Raw genomic sequence first — 14,666 nt, 5'->3', positions numbered from 1 at the left:
CACAGGGGAATGGAAAATAGTATCCCCCGGAAAGGGTCCAAACAGCGCTGAAAACGTCTGTATTAAACCCTTATTATAGTTCCGGAACCACTTATGATAACAATGGAATGCTGTTGAGTTTATAAAGAGTAAAATAAAATGTTGCAGAGGCATTTGTGAATTTCTGAAAATTTTCTTGGTGAAATGCTCAAAATTGAAAGAGTTCAAGCGCATGCGCCCTGTGATTACTCTCACTCAAAACTAACTGGCAAACATTCGCTAGCGGAGTAGCTAGCTACACGTTTTAAACATTTCAGTACATCTGTTTCGAGAAACACAATGGCAGCAAGATATGACAGGGCGATCACTGTGTTTTCTCCCGACGGTCACCTTTTTCAGGTGGAATATGCACAAGAGGCTGTGAAGAAAGGCTCCACTGCTGTAAGTTTACGAAGCTAAGCTAACGTAAGCTGTGTCATTTAGCTATACATGTATGAAAAGATAGCTAGCTACCGTAACATTGTGATGCTGTTTGAGAAAATTGCTAGCTAACTCAATTTAGCTAGCTATCATGTTCTGTTGTTGAACGCAATATTCACTTGCATTTCGGTGAAATTACTTAGCTAGTGTCGAACTACTAAACTGTTTCATTTCCCCATTCCTAATTTAGGTGGGCATCCGGGGCAAAGACATTGTTGTCCTTGGAGTTGAGAAGAAGTCTGTCGCCAAACTACAGGAGGAAAGAACAGTCCGCAAGATCTGCGCCCTAGACGAACATGTTTGCATGGCATTCGCAGGTATCTAACTAGCTAACTACGTATTCATTAATTTGTATGTTATCTTGATCATCAGACGACATGCCAAAGTAAGTACCGTTGAAGTCGGAAGTTTAAATGTATTTGGCTAAGGTGTATGTAAACTCAGTTTTTCACAATTCCTGACATTTAATCCTTGTAAAAAAATCCCTGTTTTAGGTCAGTTAGGATCACCACTTTACTTTAAGAATGTGAAATGTCAGATTAATAGTAGAGAATTATATCATCTTTTATTTATTTCGTCACATTCCTAGTGGGTAAGAAGTTTACATAGACTCAATTAGTATTTGGTAGCATTGCCTTTGGGAAACCTTCCAACGGCTTCCCACAATAAATTGGGTGAATTTTGGCCCATTCCTCCTGACAGAGCTGGTGTAACTGAGTCAGGTTTGTAGGCCTCCTTGCTTGCACATGATTTTTCAGTTCTGCCCACAAATTTTCTATAGGATTGAGGTCAGGGCTTTGTGATGGCCACTCCAATAACTTGACTTTGTTGTCCTTAAGCCAGTTTACCACAACTTTGGAAGTATGCCTGGTGTCATTGTCCATTTGGATGACAAATTTGTGACGACAAAGCTTTAACTTCCTGACTGATGTCTTGAGATGTTGCTTCAATATATCCACAATTTTCCTCCCTCGTGATGCCATCTATTTTGTGAAGTGCACCAGGCCCTCCTGAAGCAAAGCATCCCCACAACATGATGCTACCACCCCCGTGCTTCAAGGTTGGGATGGTGTTCTTCGGCTTACAAGCCTTCCCCTTTTTCCTCCAAACATAACGATGGTCATTATGGCCAAAAAGTTATATTTTTGTTTCATCAGACCAGAGGATATTTTTCCAAAAAGTACAATCGTTGTCCCCATGTGCAGTTGCAAACCGTAGTCTGGCTTTTTTATGCCGCTTTTGGAGCAGTGGCTTCTTCCTTGCTGAGCGGCCTTTCAGGTTATGTCGATATAGGACTCGTTTTACTGTGGATAGATACTTTTGTACCTGTTTCCTGAAGCATCTTCACAAGGTCCTTTGCTTTTGTTCTGGGATTGATTTGCACTTTTTCACAAAAGTACGTTCATCTCTAGGAGACAGAATGCACCTCCTTCCTGACTGGTATGACTCCTGCGTGGTCCCATGGTGTTTATTCTTGCGTACTGTCGCTTGTACAGACGAAAGTGCTACCGTCAGGCATTTGGACATTTCTCCCAAGGATGAACCAGACTTGTGGATGTCTACAATTTGCTTTCTGAGGTTTTGGCTAATTTCTTTTGATTTTTCTCATGATGTCAAGCAACGAGGCACTGAGTTTGAAGGTAGGCCTTGCAATACATCCACAGGTACACCTCCAATTGACTCAAATTATGTCAATTAGCCTATCAGAAGCTTCGAAAGCCATGACATCATTTTCTGGAATTTTCCAAGCTGTTTAATGGCACAGTCAACTTAGTGTATGTAAACTTCTGACCCACTGGAATTGTGACACAATTAATTATAAGTGAAGTAATCTGTCTGTAAACAATTGTTGAAAATAGTATTTGTCATCCACAAAGTAGATGTCCTAACCAACTTGCCAAAACTACAGTTTGTTAACAAGAAATTTGTGGAGTGGTTGAAAAACGAGTTGTTATGACTCCAACCTAAGTGTATGTAAACTTCTGACTTCAACTGTAGCTAACATTGCCTAGCATGAACAATTCGTGTAATGGCTGTTTCCAGAGGTAAAACTTTGTCTAGGGAGTTTTTTTTCCGCCATTTGTCTGGTTTCAATATTGTTTGGTTTGCTGTGGTTCATAACCAAACCAGCTGAACGTTTCGCTCTTATTGTCTCTCATTTAACCAGTTGTCTGCCTCTGTCAGGTCTGACAGCAGATGCCCGCATTGTGATCAACAGAGCTCGGGTGGAGTGCCAGAGTCACAGGCTCACAGTGGAGGACCCAGTCACCGTTGAGTACATCACACGGCACATCGCCACCCTGAAACAGGTACAATACACACCACCTCCAACTAACAGCCCCTAACGACTTGCTATTGCCATCCGTGACAGACACCACTCAGCAATTAGATTTCACTAAAACAGGAAGTCACAGCCCTCCAATAGTCTCTCTCATATGTGCACAAGCAAGAGATGGCTTGTGTAAGACTTTTATTTTAATGTTAGGGGAAGCAATTTGTCAGGAACCTGTAGCAGACCCACGTTTAAAAAGTCTGTTTAATAAGACTTCCCTGTGTTTATTTTGTCAACGTCATAAAGACCAACCACCTGGACAACTGTCAATGGAAGTTCAAGTTTATTCAACATTAGTGACACAGAGGGGACTTTTTGTGTTGGGTCAACGTGGTGATGTTGTCCAAGAGTGACAGCATCGGCGCATGCTACCAGGTTTGGGTAGGTTACATTCAGAATGTAATCCTTTACAGTTACTATTGTTAGGTTCTAATTCTCAGAAAACTCTAAGGACACTATGAAAGCTGAACCAAGTTTAATTCTTCCCAGGGGATCAATACAGCTGCATTGGACAAAACATGTTTCCACCACCACAAGTATATATATATACTCCAATTTAGATGCACTCCTCCTTCTCTCCAACCCTTACATCTTTTATGGTTCTACAGGAAGACGAAGTGATGGTGTAATAAACCGTTCCTTCTCCCTTAAGGTGACCTGACGTTAACCCCCTTGATTCCCAATCCAAAGCTCTCCACCCGTATCACCTATAGCAATCATGTGACTGCCTCCCCTCTACCCAGCACATTCCAAAGCCATCTGGCTCCTACAGATAACCATTAACTTCTGATGTAAAAAACAGCCTCTATCACTCTTCCTATACTATACTATTACTTCTGATGTGTCTTGTCTCTATTATAATAATGTTCCAACTTTAACTCAGAATCTAACAGTCCCCTGTTTTGAACATTTAACTCCATACTGTTCAACATTACATACACTTGGAAATTACTTTTCAATGGACAAACAATCATTAGTAAAACATGAACAAAAAATAAACATAATTAACATTCACAGTGAGGGTTACAAACTCTGAGACTTATGTTCTATGGTGTTCTATGATCACACCATACAATCTTATTTCCATTCCTCATAGAACACTGATTATAACGTGTCCCCTGGGTCTGTTGACTTCTGTTGACTTCAGTTCAACGTTCTCCTTCTGGTTCCCAAGAGTGATAGCACAAAACTTCCAAAGCAGCGAGAAACACGAAACATAACAGTATTGATGTGGTAAGCTATGCATAATTATATATGCATGAAAACCAAAGTCTGAGACCATGACACTTCCCACTCTCTCTTCACCTGACTCTATGCCTCCAGGATACTTTTCTGCTGGATTCCACATAAATGAAAGCCCTAAAAGCTTCTTAATGCTTTCGCCCAGTCTTCCCCTTACCGGCCCCAGGTTCTGAGAGGTGTTTCCAAGCCATGTCATTTTCACTTTGTTCCCAATTCTCCTCCATTGCCACCTGATGGGCACCTCACCTGATAGGCAAATGCGTATCCCTAATCAACGCTACATCTTCTTGAGGTAACTCAGCACTGAATAGACTTTCATATCAATGCCTCAAATGTTGTTTAGAGTACAATTATCCCACATCTATCCTTTTATATGATGCATTAACCTGCCTGGAACACTGGGTTTACTGTCCCTCTCTCTTTCCCCCTCCCTCTCCCTCCCCATGGGAAATTCTACCCACTGCCCTCTCTCCCATGCAGTCACTTCAACACAGATGGACACACTGGAAACATGACAACAAATAGGATTTGCTAGCGTCCCACCTCAACAACAGCCAGTGAAATTGCAGGGGGCCAAATTCAAAACAGAAATCCCATAGTTAAAATTCCTCAAACATACAAGTATTATCCACCATTTTAAAGATAAACTTCTTGTAAATCCAGCGACAGTGTCCGATTTCAAATAGGCCTTACGGCGAAAGCACCCCAAAAAATTATGTTTGGTTTTCTGTGACTAGGTGCTGACCTTACAGCCATTTTCCAACCACGGAGAGGGCTCACAAAAGTCAAAAATAGCAATTAAATTAATCACTAACCTTTGATCTTCATCAGATGGCACTCACAGGACTTCATGTTACACAATGTGTGTTTTGTTTGATAAAGTTCATATTTATGTCCAAAAACCTAATTTGAAATTGGTGTGTTATGTTCAGAAATGCATTGTCGTCTCAAACAAACATCCGGTGAAAGTGCAGAGACACATCAAATAACAGTAATACTCATCATAAACATTGATAAAATATACAAGTGCTAAACATACGAATACAGATAAAGTTATCCTTAATGCAACCACTGTGTCAGATTTCAAAAAGGCTTTATGGTGAAAGCCCACTTTGCGATTATGTTAGGTCAGCGCCTATACACAGAAACCCATACAGCCATTTTCCAACCAAGGAGAGTGTCACAAAAGTCAGAAATAGCATTCAAATTAACCACTTACCTTTAACCACTTACCTTTGCTCTTCATCTGGTGGCACTCCCATGTCTCCATGTTAGACAACAAATGTTTGTTTTGTTCGATAAAGTTAATCTTTATGTCCAAATACCAACATTTTGTTGGTGAGTTTAGTTCAGAAATCCAAAGGCACCATGCGCGCTCTAACCCCTACTCTCAACACGAAGACGAAAAGTTACAAAAGTACAAATAAAGATAGTAGAAACATGTCAAACGATGTTTAAAATCAATCCTCGGGTTGTTTTTGTCATAAATAATCAATATTATTTCAACCGAACAAAAGCTTCGTCAATGGAAAAGGTAAACAAGAAATGCGTGCTCCCGATCACGTGCTTGGTTCATATCTGGAAATTTCCACTGTCCTCTCATTGAAAGCGGTGTATCTCCCTCATTTGTCAGAGTAAAAGCCTGAAACAATGCCTAAAGACTGATCACATGCTGAGGAAGCCATAGAGATCGTGAACTGGGTCCTAAGTCTTTGTATGGTGGATAGGCTTTCAATGGAAAAACAGCCTTTCAAAATAATAGTACTTCCTGGTTGGATTTTCCTCGGTTTTTGCCTGCCATATCACTTCTGTTATACTCAGACATTATTTTAACAGTTTTGGAAACTTTTAAGTGTTTTCTATCCAAATCTACTAATTATATGCATATACTAGCTTATGGGCCTGAGTAGCAGGCAGTTTAATTTGGGCACGCTTTTCAACCAAAATTACAAATGCTGCCCCGTACCCTAGTGAAGTTAACCAATAAAGCAGCTAACCCAACTATGTTTAAAGTAGCTCCCAGACCCAACCAATCTGCATGTCTACGGTGGAATCTAGTCTCTCTCTCTTTAGCGCCACTTCCTTTGTCATGGCGTCTTCAAGCTCACCCATTATGCAGCTGGACCTCACTTCCTGTGAGAACTATGCGCCCACCGAGGAGAGACATGACGATCTTCACCGCTGCAGGTGCTGTAAGGAGTACTGTGTGTAGACCAGAACATTGCTGTCCCAACATCCCTGCCTGGTGTATCTTGATGTACACTAAATCTCCAGAATTCAGCCCGTGCCTAGGTTATCTCCTGCTCCTCATGTGCTGCTTTCACCTGAGGATATTATACACACTGCAACGCATGGGTCATTTCCTGACAACATACACTCCCCCCTTATGGGCAGATCACTAATTTGTGGCATTTGAATAACAGCCCCCGGCACTCCCATCAGTCTCCCAGCTACCCAGCCATTTGGCATGAGTCCTCAAACTGATAACCCAACAATGCTGCTAAAGTAACCCCTGCTACTCCTAACATGGCCCATGACTATAGCCTCCTTCAATTACTGTCCCTACAAATCAAATCAGACTTTATTTGCGACATGCGCCGAATACAACAAGTGTAGGCTTTACTGTGAAATGCTTACTTACAACAGTGCAGTTTAAGAAGAAGAAAGTATTTACCAAGTAGGCTATAATAAAAAGTAACACAATAAGAAAAGCAATAACAAGGCTATATACAGGGGGCACTGGTGCCGAGTCAGTGTGCAGGGGTACAGGCGACTGCTGTGAGACTAACTACTGCATGTAATCTGTCAAGTGTTTTCCGGCGGTTAGAAATTGGGAACGAGATTAATGAGTTGGAAGAATATCCAACCTAACACCATGATCTGGGTTTGTGTAATGTTCAATTTAACTTCATAATAGTCCCTATATTGTGCACAGTTAGCGGTCCTCCCTCTCCTACGAGCTATCTCCTTTAACAATATACATAGTCTCTGGGAATGATACCCCTCTATCAACACAACCTTAATTTATGAGCCCCCACAGATCTCCCCCGCAGTCACATTCCATCCCACTTAACAGCCCTATATAAACATTCTGTCTCAAACACAGGCCTCGTGTACTTCACCTCCTGCTGCAGATACATTTGCAAATATCATTCCATCTAACCCATAAAACACTAGTCACTAATGCACTTCTACAGTTATAAACATACTAAAACATTCTCAAATCAATGAGTCAATATACATCAGCCCCTCTGGAACAAGGATCACTCTTATGTTCCATGAAACCTAAAAACATATTGACTTGAAAAGGAAAGGGAAGAAAAGTACATGTTTAGTAATTTCACACCACCCTTGATGCGACTAAAACTGTGGAAAGAACCGTCCATCCGTAACGTTCTATACCCATATGATGCTGGTCTCCATGCCCTCTCCTTCATTTTCATCCTTGGGTGTTATTGCAAAACACAGACTATGAGCCTTTTATGCAATTAATTGTGCCGTATCTTCCAGCCATCTATATGTATTGTGATTTAACATAGAAATTCTGATGACATGGTAAAACAAAAAAAAGCCTTCATGGTTGGCCCAAGCTATCATCCAGTGAGTTCTCTAACAACCTCCCTGTCGGAGGATACTTAGAGATAAGGTTTCTAGAGCCTCCCTAGGCCTAATACATTTTTGCAGTGCCCTCACTCTTTTAGAGCCCCCCCCCCCCCCCCCCCCCCTTATCTGAATCATAACTAAAACATTTGATAAATTATCCAACCCAAATTCAGAATGACAGTCCTTAGTGCTTACTTTGAGTCTACGACTCGAATTCAAGTCTCTCAACCTAGCACACATCATCCCTGTTAGATTGTCTGTTTATTAACTGAACCTTTTTATTGCCGGTAAAAACTCTTCTCATTACAGCCCCCATTTGTCCCTGTTTTACTGTCGCCTGGTAATGAAAGAGCGATATCTCAATGCATACTTAGTCGAAATTGTTCGCAGTGTGTAGATCCCCCCCCCCCCTCTCCCGACACATCATTCTAGCGTGTCTTCTTCAGATAGCGTTACAGTTAATCTTCCCAACGGCACATGTAACTCGTGCCTGTCACATTTGATGGCCCTTGATCATGTCCCGATTTTCAATATCCAAATGGATACATCTGTTTCTCCCACGAACACGAGTCTCTCACCTGAGCCGTTATCTCTCTCCACACGCGCAGTCTCAGCACTCCTTCCGCCCGTACCCAGGTTTGGCTCGGACTCAGAAGTGTTAAAAGTCGCTGTCGCTCTTTCTTCAGCCGGTTAGGGAGGGTTTTGTGGTTCACACACACTGTTTGTGGTCAAATTATTCCTACCATGTCTTAAGACACGATCTGATGTCACATTCCATGGTAACCTCAAGAGAGGAACGAGCATAATAACATACGGTTATTGATGAAACCATTTTCAAAATTAGTTCATACTCCTGTATTTTCCATTCGAACACATGATTCACATTGTGATTCAAAAACAGCATGTTAAATCAAAAATAACATGTTAAATCAAAAATAACATGTTAAATCAAAAATAACATGTTAAATCAAAAATAACATGTTAAATCAAATAACATGTTAAATCAAAAACAGCATGTTAAATCAAAAATAACATGTTAAATCAAAAACAGCATGTTAAATCAAAAACAGCATGTTAAATCAAAAATAGCATGTTAAATCAAAAATAGCATGTTAAATCAAAAATAACATGTTAAATCAAAAATAACATGTTAAATCAAAAATGTGAATAACCAATCAACTTAGAATTACAACTCTTGATAACTCCGTAAGAAAATAATAGTATCTCATAAAGCAATGGTAAAATAGAATAGACACTGGTGTTTCTCTTTCATTTTATAGTTTAATCTGACTCCTACAGAAAACAATTAACTTATGGTGTAAAAATCAGTCTCTCACTCCTCAGATACTATAGTATTACTTCTAATGTATCATGTCTCTAGTATAATACTGTTCTGATTTTAACCCAGAATCTAACCACTATCCTGAACAAAAATATAAATTCAACAATTTAAAATATTTCACTGAGTCACAGTTAATGTAAGGAAATCAGTCAATTGAAATAAAATTCATTAGGCCCTAATCTATGGATATCACATGACTGGGAATACAGATAACCATCTGTTGGTCACAGATACCTTTAAAAAAAATGTTGTGGCATTGATCAGAAAATAATTCTATCTGGTGTGACCATTTGCCTCATGCATAGCGTAGAATGTTGTCCCACTCCTCTTCAATGGCTGTGCGAAGTTGCTTGATATTGGAGGGATCTGGAACACGCTGTCATACACATCGTTCCAGAGCATCCCAAACATGCTTAATGGGTGACATGTCTGGTTAGGCCATGGAAGAACTGGGACATTTTCAGCATTCAGGAATTGTATACAGATCTTTGCGACATGGGGCTGTGCATTACCATGCTGAAACATGAGGTGATGGCAGCGGATTAATGGCATGACAATGGGCCTCAGGATCTCGTCATGGTATCTCTGTGCATTCAAATTGCCACCGATAAAATGTGTTCGTTGTCCGTAGCTAATGCCTGACAGAACCATAACCCCACTGCTACCATGGGGCACTCTGTTCACAAAGTTGCACACCGCTCGTCCACAATCTGCACACCGCTCGTCCACACGACACCATACTCATGGTTTGCGGTTGTGAGGCCGGTTGAACGTTATGGTAGTGAAATTATCATTAAATTCCATAGCAACAACTCTGGTGGACATCCCTACAGTCAGCATGCTAATTGCCCCCTCCCTCAACTTGAGACATCTGTGGTGTTGTGACAAAACTGCACATTTTAGTGCCTTTTTGTCCCCAGCACGAGTTGCACCTGTGTAAAGATCATGCTTTTTCATCAGCTTCTTGATATGCCACACCTGTCAGGTGGATGGATTATCTTGGCAAAGGAGAAATGCTCACTAACAGGGATGTAAACAAATTTGTGCACAAAATTTAAGAGAAGCTTTTTGTGCGTGTGTAAAATGTGTGGGATATTTAATTTCAGCTCATGAAACATGGCATATTATTATATTTCTCTTCAGTGTAGTTACCTGTCCAAAATTGTAATCACACATGTAACTTTTGGATTACCCAAACGAAATAACGTAATCTGATTACATTCCATTTTTTGTTATTTAACTAGGCTAGTCAGTTAAGAACAAATTCTTATTTACAATGACAGTCTACCCCGGCCAAACCCGGACAATGCTGGGCCAATTGTGCGCCGCTCTATGGGACTCCCAATCACAGCCGGTTGTGATACAGCCTGGAATTTAACCAGGGTCTGTTGTGATGCCTCTAGCACTGAGATGCAGTGCCTTAGACCGCTGCGCCACTCGGGAGCCCAACTATCCATCAGACACATTTGGTGTGTCATCATATTAGTCTCTGATTTGTGGTCTTTCAGACATGACAAACTTAAACTTGCGCCTTTTTTCAATGCTGATTTTGAATGTCATTAGGAAAATAAATGTACAAATTATATATTTTAAAAGTAACCCTAGAAGTAATCATCTAGTTTTTCAAAAGTATATCTAATCTGATTACAACATTTTTGCTGGTCATGGATTACAGTTAGTTGTTTTGTAATCCGTTACTCCCCAAGCCTGCATGCAAGGCTACCTTGTACCCAGTTTGGTAGAGTAAACTAGAGTCCATATGATACTTGACTGTTTGTTTATTTTCATATAAAGCCAGCTTTTTATCTTTTTCTATAGCGTTACACTCAGAGTAATGGACGAAGACCGTTTGGCATCTCGGCGTTGATCGTGGGTTTTGACTACGATGGGACCCCCAGGCTTTATCAGACTGACCCCTCAGGAACATACCATGCATGGAAGGTCAGCCAATCCACAAAAATATCTCACCTTTCTCAACAGATAAATATGTTTTAATGTTTTTCATAGCCATAATGATTATCTGAAGTGTATCATTGCAAAAGTTAGATTTTCTTGTCTTAATTGTGCGGTCTGTTTTTGAAAATAAACATTAGGTATTGAGCTGGATTTAAACCACACTATTGGTATTTTAATGTTTTAAAAATACTCAGTTACTGATTTGTTACCCATCTCTTTGTTCAGGCAAATGCAATTGGCCGCAGTGCTAAGACAGTGAGGGAATTCCTGGAGAAGAACTACACAGATGAAGCCATCGCCACTGACAACGAGGCGATTAAGCTGGCAATCAAAGCCTTGCTTGAGGTGAGGTCAACCACTGTCATTTTTATGCTAAACTCCAAACCGACGCCTACTTCCTACTCCCCTAGGCACTTCTGTAGGTCTGAGACAGTTATATTTGGGTATTCAATATGGCCAAAAATTTGTCTGTTAGCATATTAAATCCATTGTGTACATTTGACCTTTTGAACTATGTTTACAGGTGGTTCAGTCTGGTGGGAAGAACATTGATCTCGCTGTGATCAGAAGAAACCAGCCACTGAAGGTAACCTCACCAAAGAGTTTGGTGGTCTGATCCCAGTATTTGCTGCTTTACACATGTCCTTGTCTATGAGTTAATTGCTTCTTTCTTTTGCTGTTGCTCCATGTAGTTATTGGAGTCCAAAGAAATTGAGACCCTGGTGGCTGAGATCGAGAAAGAGAAAGAAGATGAGGCAGAGAAGAAAAAACAGAAGAAATCTACTTGAAGTCGTTACTCAACCACTGGCTTTCATTTAGCCCTTGGGTAAAGGCAGTGTATTTGGTCGGTAAATATAGAAAAGTGTCAAGGTTTATAGGCCCAAATATAGCTTTCATGTCACACACTAAGGTTCGTATGTTGAATTTTCACATAAATATCCCACCGGCATTGCCATCAATGCATGGTTTATGTGGAAGTTGAGCTGTGTGGATCTCAAGTTAGGATTCAGAACTTGGAGATCTCACCTCTGCCCTCTTTTAAGAACAGTATGTTATTTATTTTAAGTGAATTTAGACCGACATACTTAATAAAGTCAACTTGTTTATGTACCTTAGTTTTTATTCATTCATCGGGTTATAGGGAGAGTTTATTTTCTTCAGATTCATGTTATCTTTGTTGTGTGTGTTGATGCTAAAATATGTCTGTAGTGAAGTCGAGCACCCAATCCCAGCTAATAATTTAAAAAAAGACTGTAGTAAAATGGAATCAGAACAGCATTATACAAACTATGTCAAGAATCAACAATGAAACAGTAAAGGGAAGTAGTAAATGGTTCAGCCCCCCCCCCCCCCCCCGGGACCTATTTAGATATTGCGCATAACTAACATATTTTAAGTTCATTTCTAATGCTAATGCCTTGGTCCAATCAGTGTAATTCTGTACATGCCGGATCTCTGGCAGGACGCGTCATTCTCCCAAGTTATGTCAATTGGGCTACTGCTGTCTGAGATGTCATGTGACTAATGGACAGCCAGGGACAGATCCACAGTCCCTTCCCTGATTTCATCGTGGGGGATAATGAAGGTTTAGTTTGACATATCAGTGGGTCAATATGAAGAAATGACAATGTAATTTTAGCTTCACTTGAGTATCCTACCCAGCAGTATACAAAAAGATCACTGTTATCCCTCACTCCGACAGAGAGTAGACTCAACATCCTTAACGACAATGTTTCCATTTACCAGCATTCTTTAGGAATATCACTCATTCAGCGAATGCAGAGTAGCCCAGGCCCCAGACGGTCTGCTTTATGATGCGCTCATCTCTCACATAGTCATTTAAAGTGCAGTTACAGTTGAAGTCGGAAGTTTACATACACTTAGATTGGAGTCATAGCTATTTTTTTTCAACCACTCCACAAATTTCTTGTTAACAAACTATAGTTTTGGCAAGTCGGTTAGGACATCTACTTTTCACTGTATCACAAGTAATATTTTTCCAACAATTGTTTACAGACAGATTATTTCACTTATAATTCACTGTATCACAATTCCAGTGGGTCAGAAGTTTACAATACACTAAGTTGACTCTGCCATTAAACAGCTTGGAAAATTCCAGAAAATGATGTCATGGCTTTCGAAGCTTCTGATAGGCTAATTGACATCATTTGAGTCAATTGGCGGTGTACCTATGAATGTATTTCAAGGCCTACCTTACCAAACTCAGTGCTTCTTTGCTTGACATGGGAAAATCCAAAGAACTTAACCAAGATCTCAAAAATTGTAGACCTCCACAAGTCTGGTTCATACAACCACGTTCATCTGTACAAGCAATAGTACGTAAGTATAAACACCATGGGACCACGCAACCGTCATACTATTCAGGAAGGAGATGTGTTCTGTCTCCTAGAGATGAACGTATTTTGGTGTGGAAAGTGCAAATCAATCCCGCAACAACAGCAAAGGACCTTGTGAAGATGCTGGAGGAAACCGGTACAAAAGTATCTATTTCCACAGTAAAACGAGTCCCCTATATTGACATGACCTGAAAGGCCGCTCAGCAAGGAAGAAGCCACTGCTCCAAAAGCGGCATAAAAAAAGCCAGACTACGGTTTGAAACTGCACATGGGAACAAAGATTGTACTTTTTGGAGAAATGTCCTCTGGTTTGAAACAAAATTAGAACTTTTTGGCCATAATGACCATCGTTATGTTTGGAGGAAAAAGGGGGAGGCTTTTTCCTTCACCAACCGTGAAACATGGGGCTGGCAGCATCATGTTGTGGGGGTGCTTTGCTGCAGGAGAGACTGGTGCACTTCACCAAATAGATGGCATCATGAGGAAGGGAAAGTTAAGTGGATATATTGAAGCAACATCTCAAGACATCAGTTAAGGCTTGGTCAGAAATGGGTCTTCAAAATGGACAATGACCCCAAGCATACAGCCAAAGTTGTGACAAAATGGCTTAAGGACAACAAAGTCAAGGTATTGGTGTCCATCACAAAGCCCTGACCTCAATCCCATAGAACATTTGTGGGCAGAATTGAAAAAGCATGTTCGAGCAAGGAGGCCTACATACCTGACTCAGTTACACCAGCTCTGTCAGGAGGAATGGGCAAAAATTCACCCAACTTATTGTGGGAAGCTTGTGTAAGGCTATCCGAAACGTTTGACCCAAGTTAAACAATTTAAAGGCAATGCTACTAAATACTAAGTGTATGTAAACTTCTGGCCCACTGGGAATGTGATGAAATAAATAAAAGCTGAAATAAATCATTCTCTCTACTATTATTCTGACATTTCACATTCTTAAAATAAAATGTTGATCCTAACTGACCTAAGACAGGGAATTATTACTCGGATTAAATGTCAGGAATTATGAAAAACTGAGTTGAAATGTATTTGGCTAAGGTGTATGTAAACTTCCGACTTCAACTGTACATGTGATTTTCCTGCTATGACGTCGAAATAGTCCCTCTGTCTGTATTGGAACGTTGTGCCTAGAAGAAGACCAACAGCACAAACAAACAGGCTATACAGCTACAAGTAGTGAGTGGAGTTACTAACAGACTATACAGCTACAAGTAGTGAGTGGAGTTAACGGGCTATACAGCTACAAGTAGTGAGTGGAGTTACAAATGGTCTAATATAACAAGTTAAATGTCTTACCTGTGATAAATATTTTACACAAATATAGCTAGCTAGACGTAGCCTACTTGGAACCCGGGTCGCC

The 14,666-nt window shown here is 40.4% G+C and overlaps 1 protein-coding gene across 1 annotated transcript; it reads left to right on the top strand.

The window, feature by feature from the left end:
* The first annotated feature begins 11 nt into the window (after positions 1–11).
* On the top strand, positions 12–12,044 carry LOC110508644 (proteasome subunit alpha type-7). The gene is made up of 7 exons (XM_021589320.2): positions 12–420; positions 650–776; positions 2,644–2,768; positions 10,797–10,919; positions 11,160–11,279; positions 11,458–11,520; positions 11,627–12,044. The coding sequence occupies exons 1-7, from the start codon at positions 319–321 to the stop codon at positions 11,720–11,722; spliced, it is 756 nt and encodes a 251-aa protein (XP_021444995.1). The 5' UTR covers positions 12–318; the 3' UTR covers positions 11,723–12,044.
* The last annotated feature ends 2,622 nt before the right edge of the window (positions 12,045–14,666 follow it).

The sequence above is a fragment of the Oncorhynchus mykiss genome, chromosome 28, assembly GCF_013265735.2.
Source record: "Oncorhynchus mykiss isolate Arlee chromosome 28, USDA_OmykA_1.1, whole genome shotgun sequence".
NCBI classification, from domain to species: Eukaryota; Metazoa; Chordata; class Actinopteri; order Salmoniformes; family Salmonidae; genus Oncorhynchus; species Oncorhynchus mykiss.
The sequence above is the reverse complement of the archived record's forward strand: the minus strand, read 5'-3'. Positions and strand labels throughout refer to the sequence as shown.

Excerpts from the sequence above, each read along its gene's own strand:
- LOC110508644 (XM_021589320.2), top strand. The coding sequence starts at position 319 with ATGGCAGCAAGATATGACAGGGCGATCACTGTGTTTTCTCCCGACGGT. Across the intron at positions 2,769-10,796 it reads ACATCGCCACCCTGAAACAG|CGTTACACTCAGAGTAATGG; the intron begins GTACAATACACA and ends CTTTTTCTATAG. Across the intron at positions 11,280-11,457 it reads CAATCAAAGCCTTGCTTGAG|GTGGTTCAGTCTGGTGGGAA; the intron begins GTGAGGTCAACC and ends CTATGTTTACAG.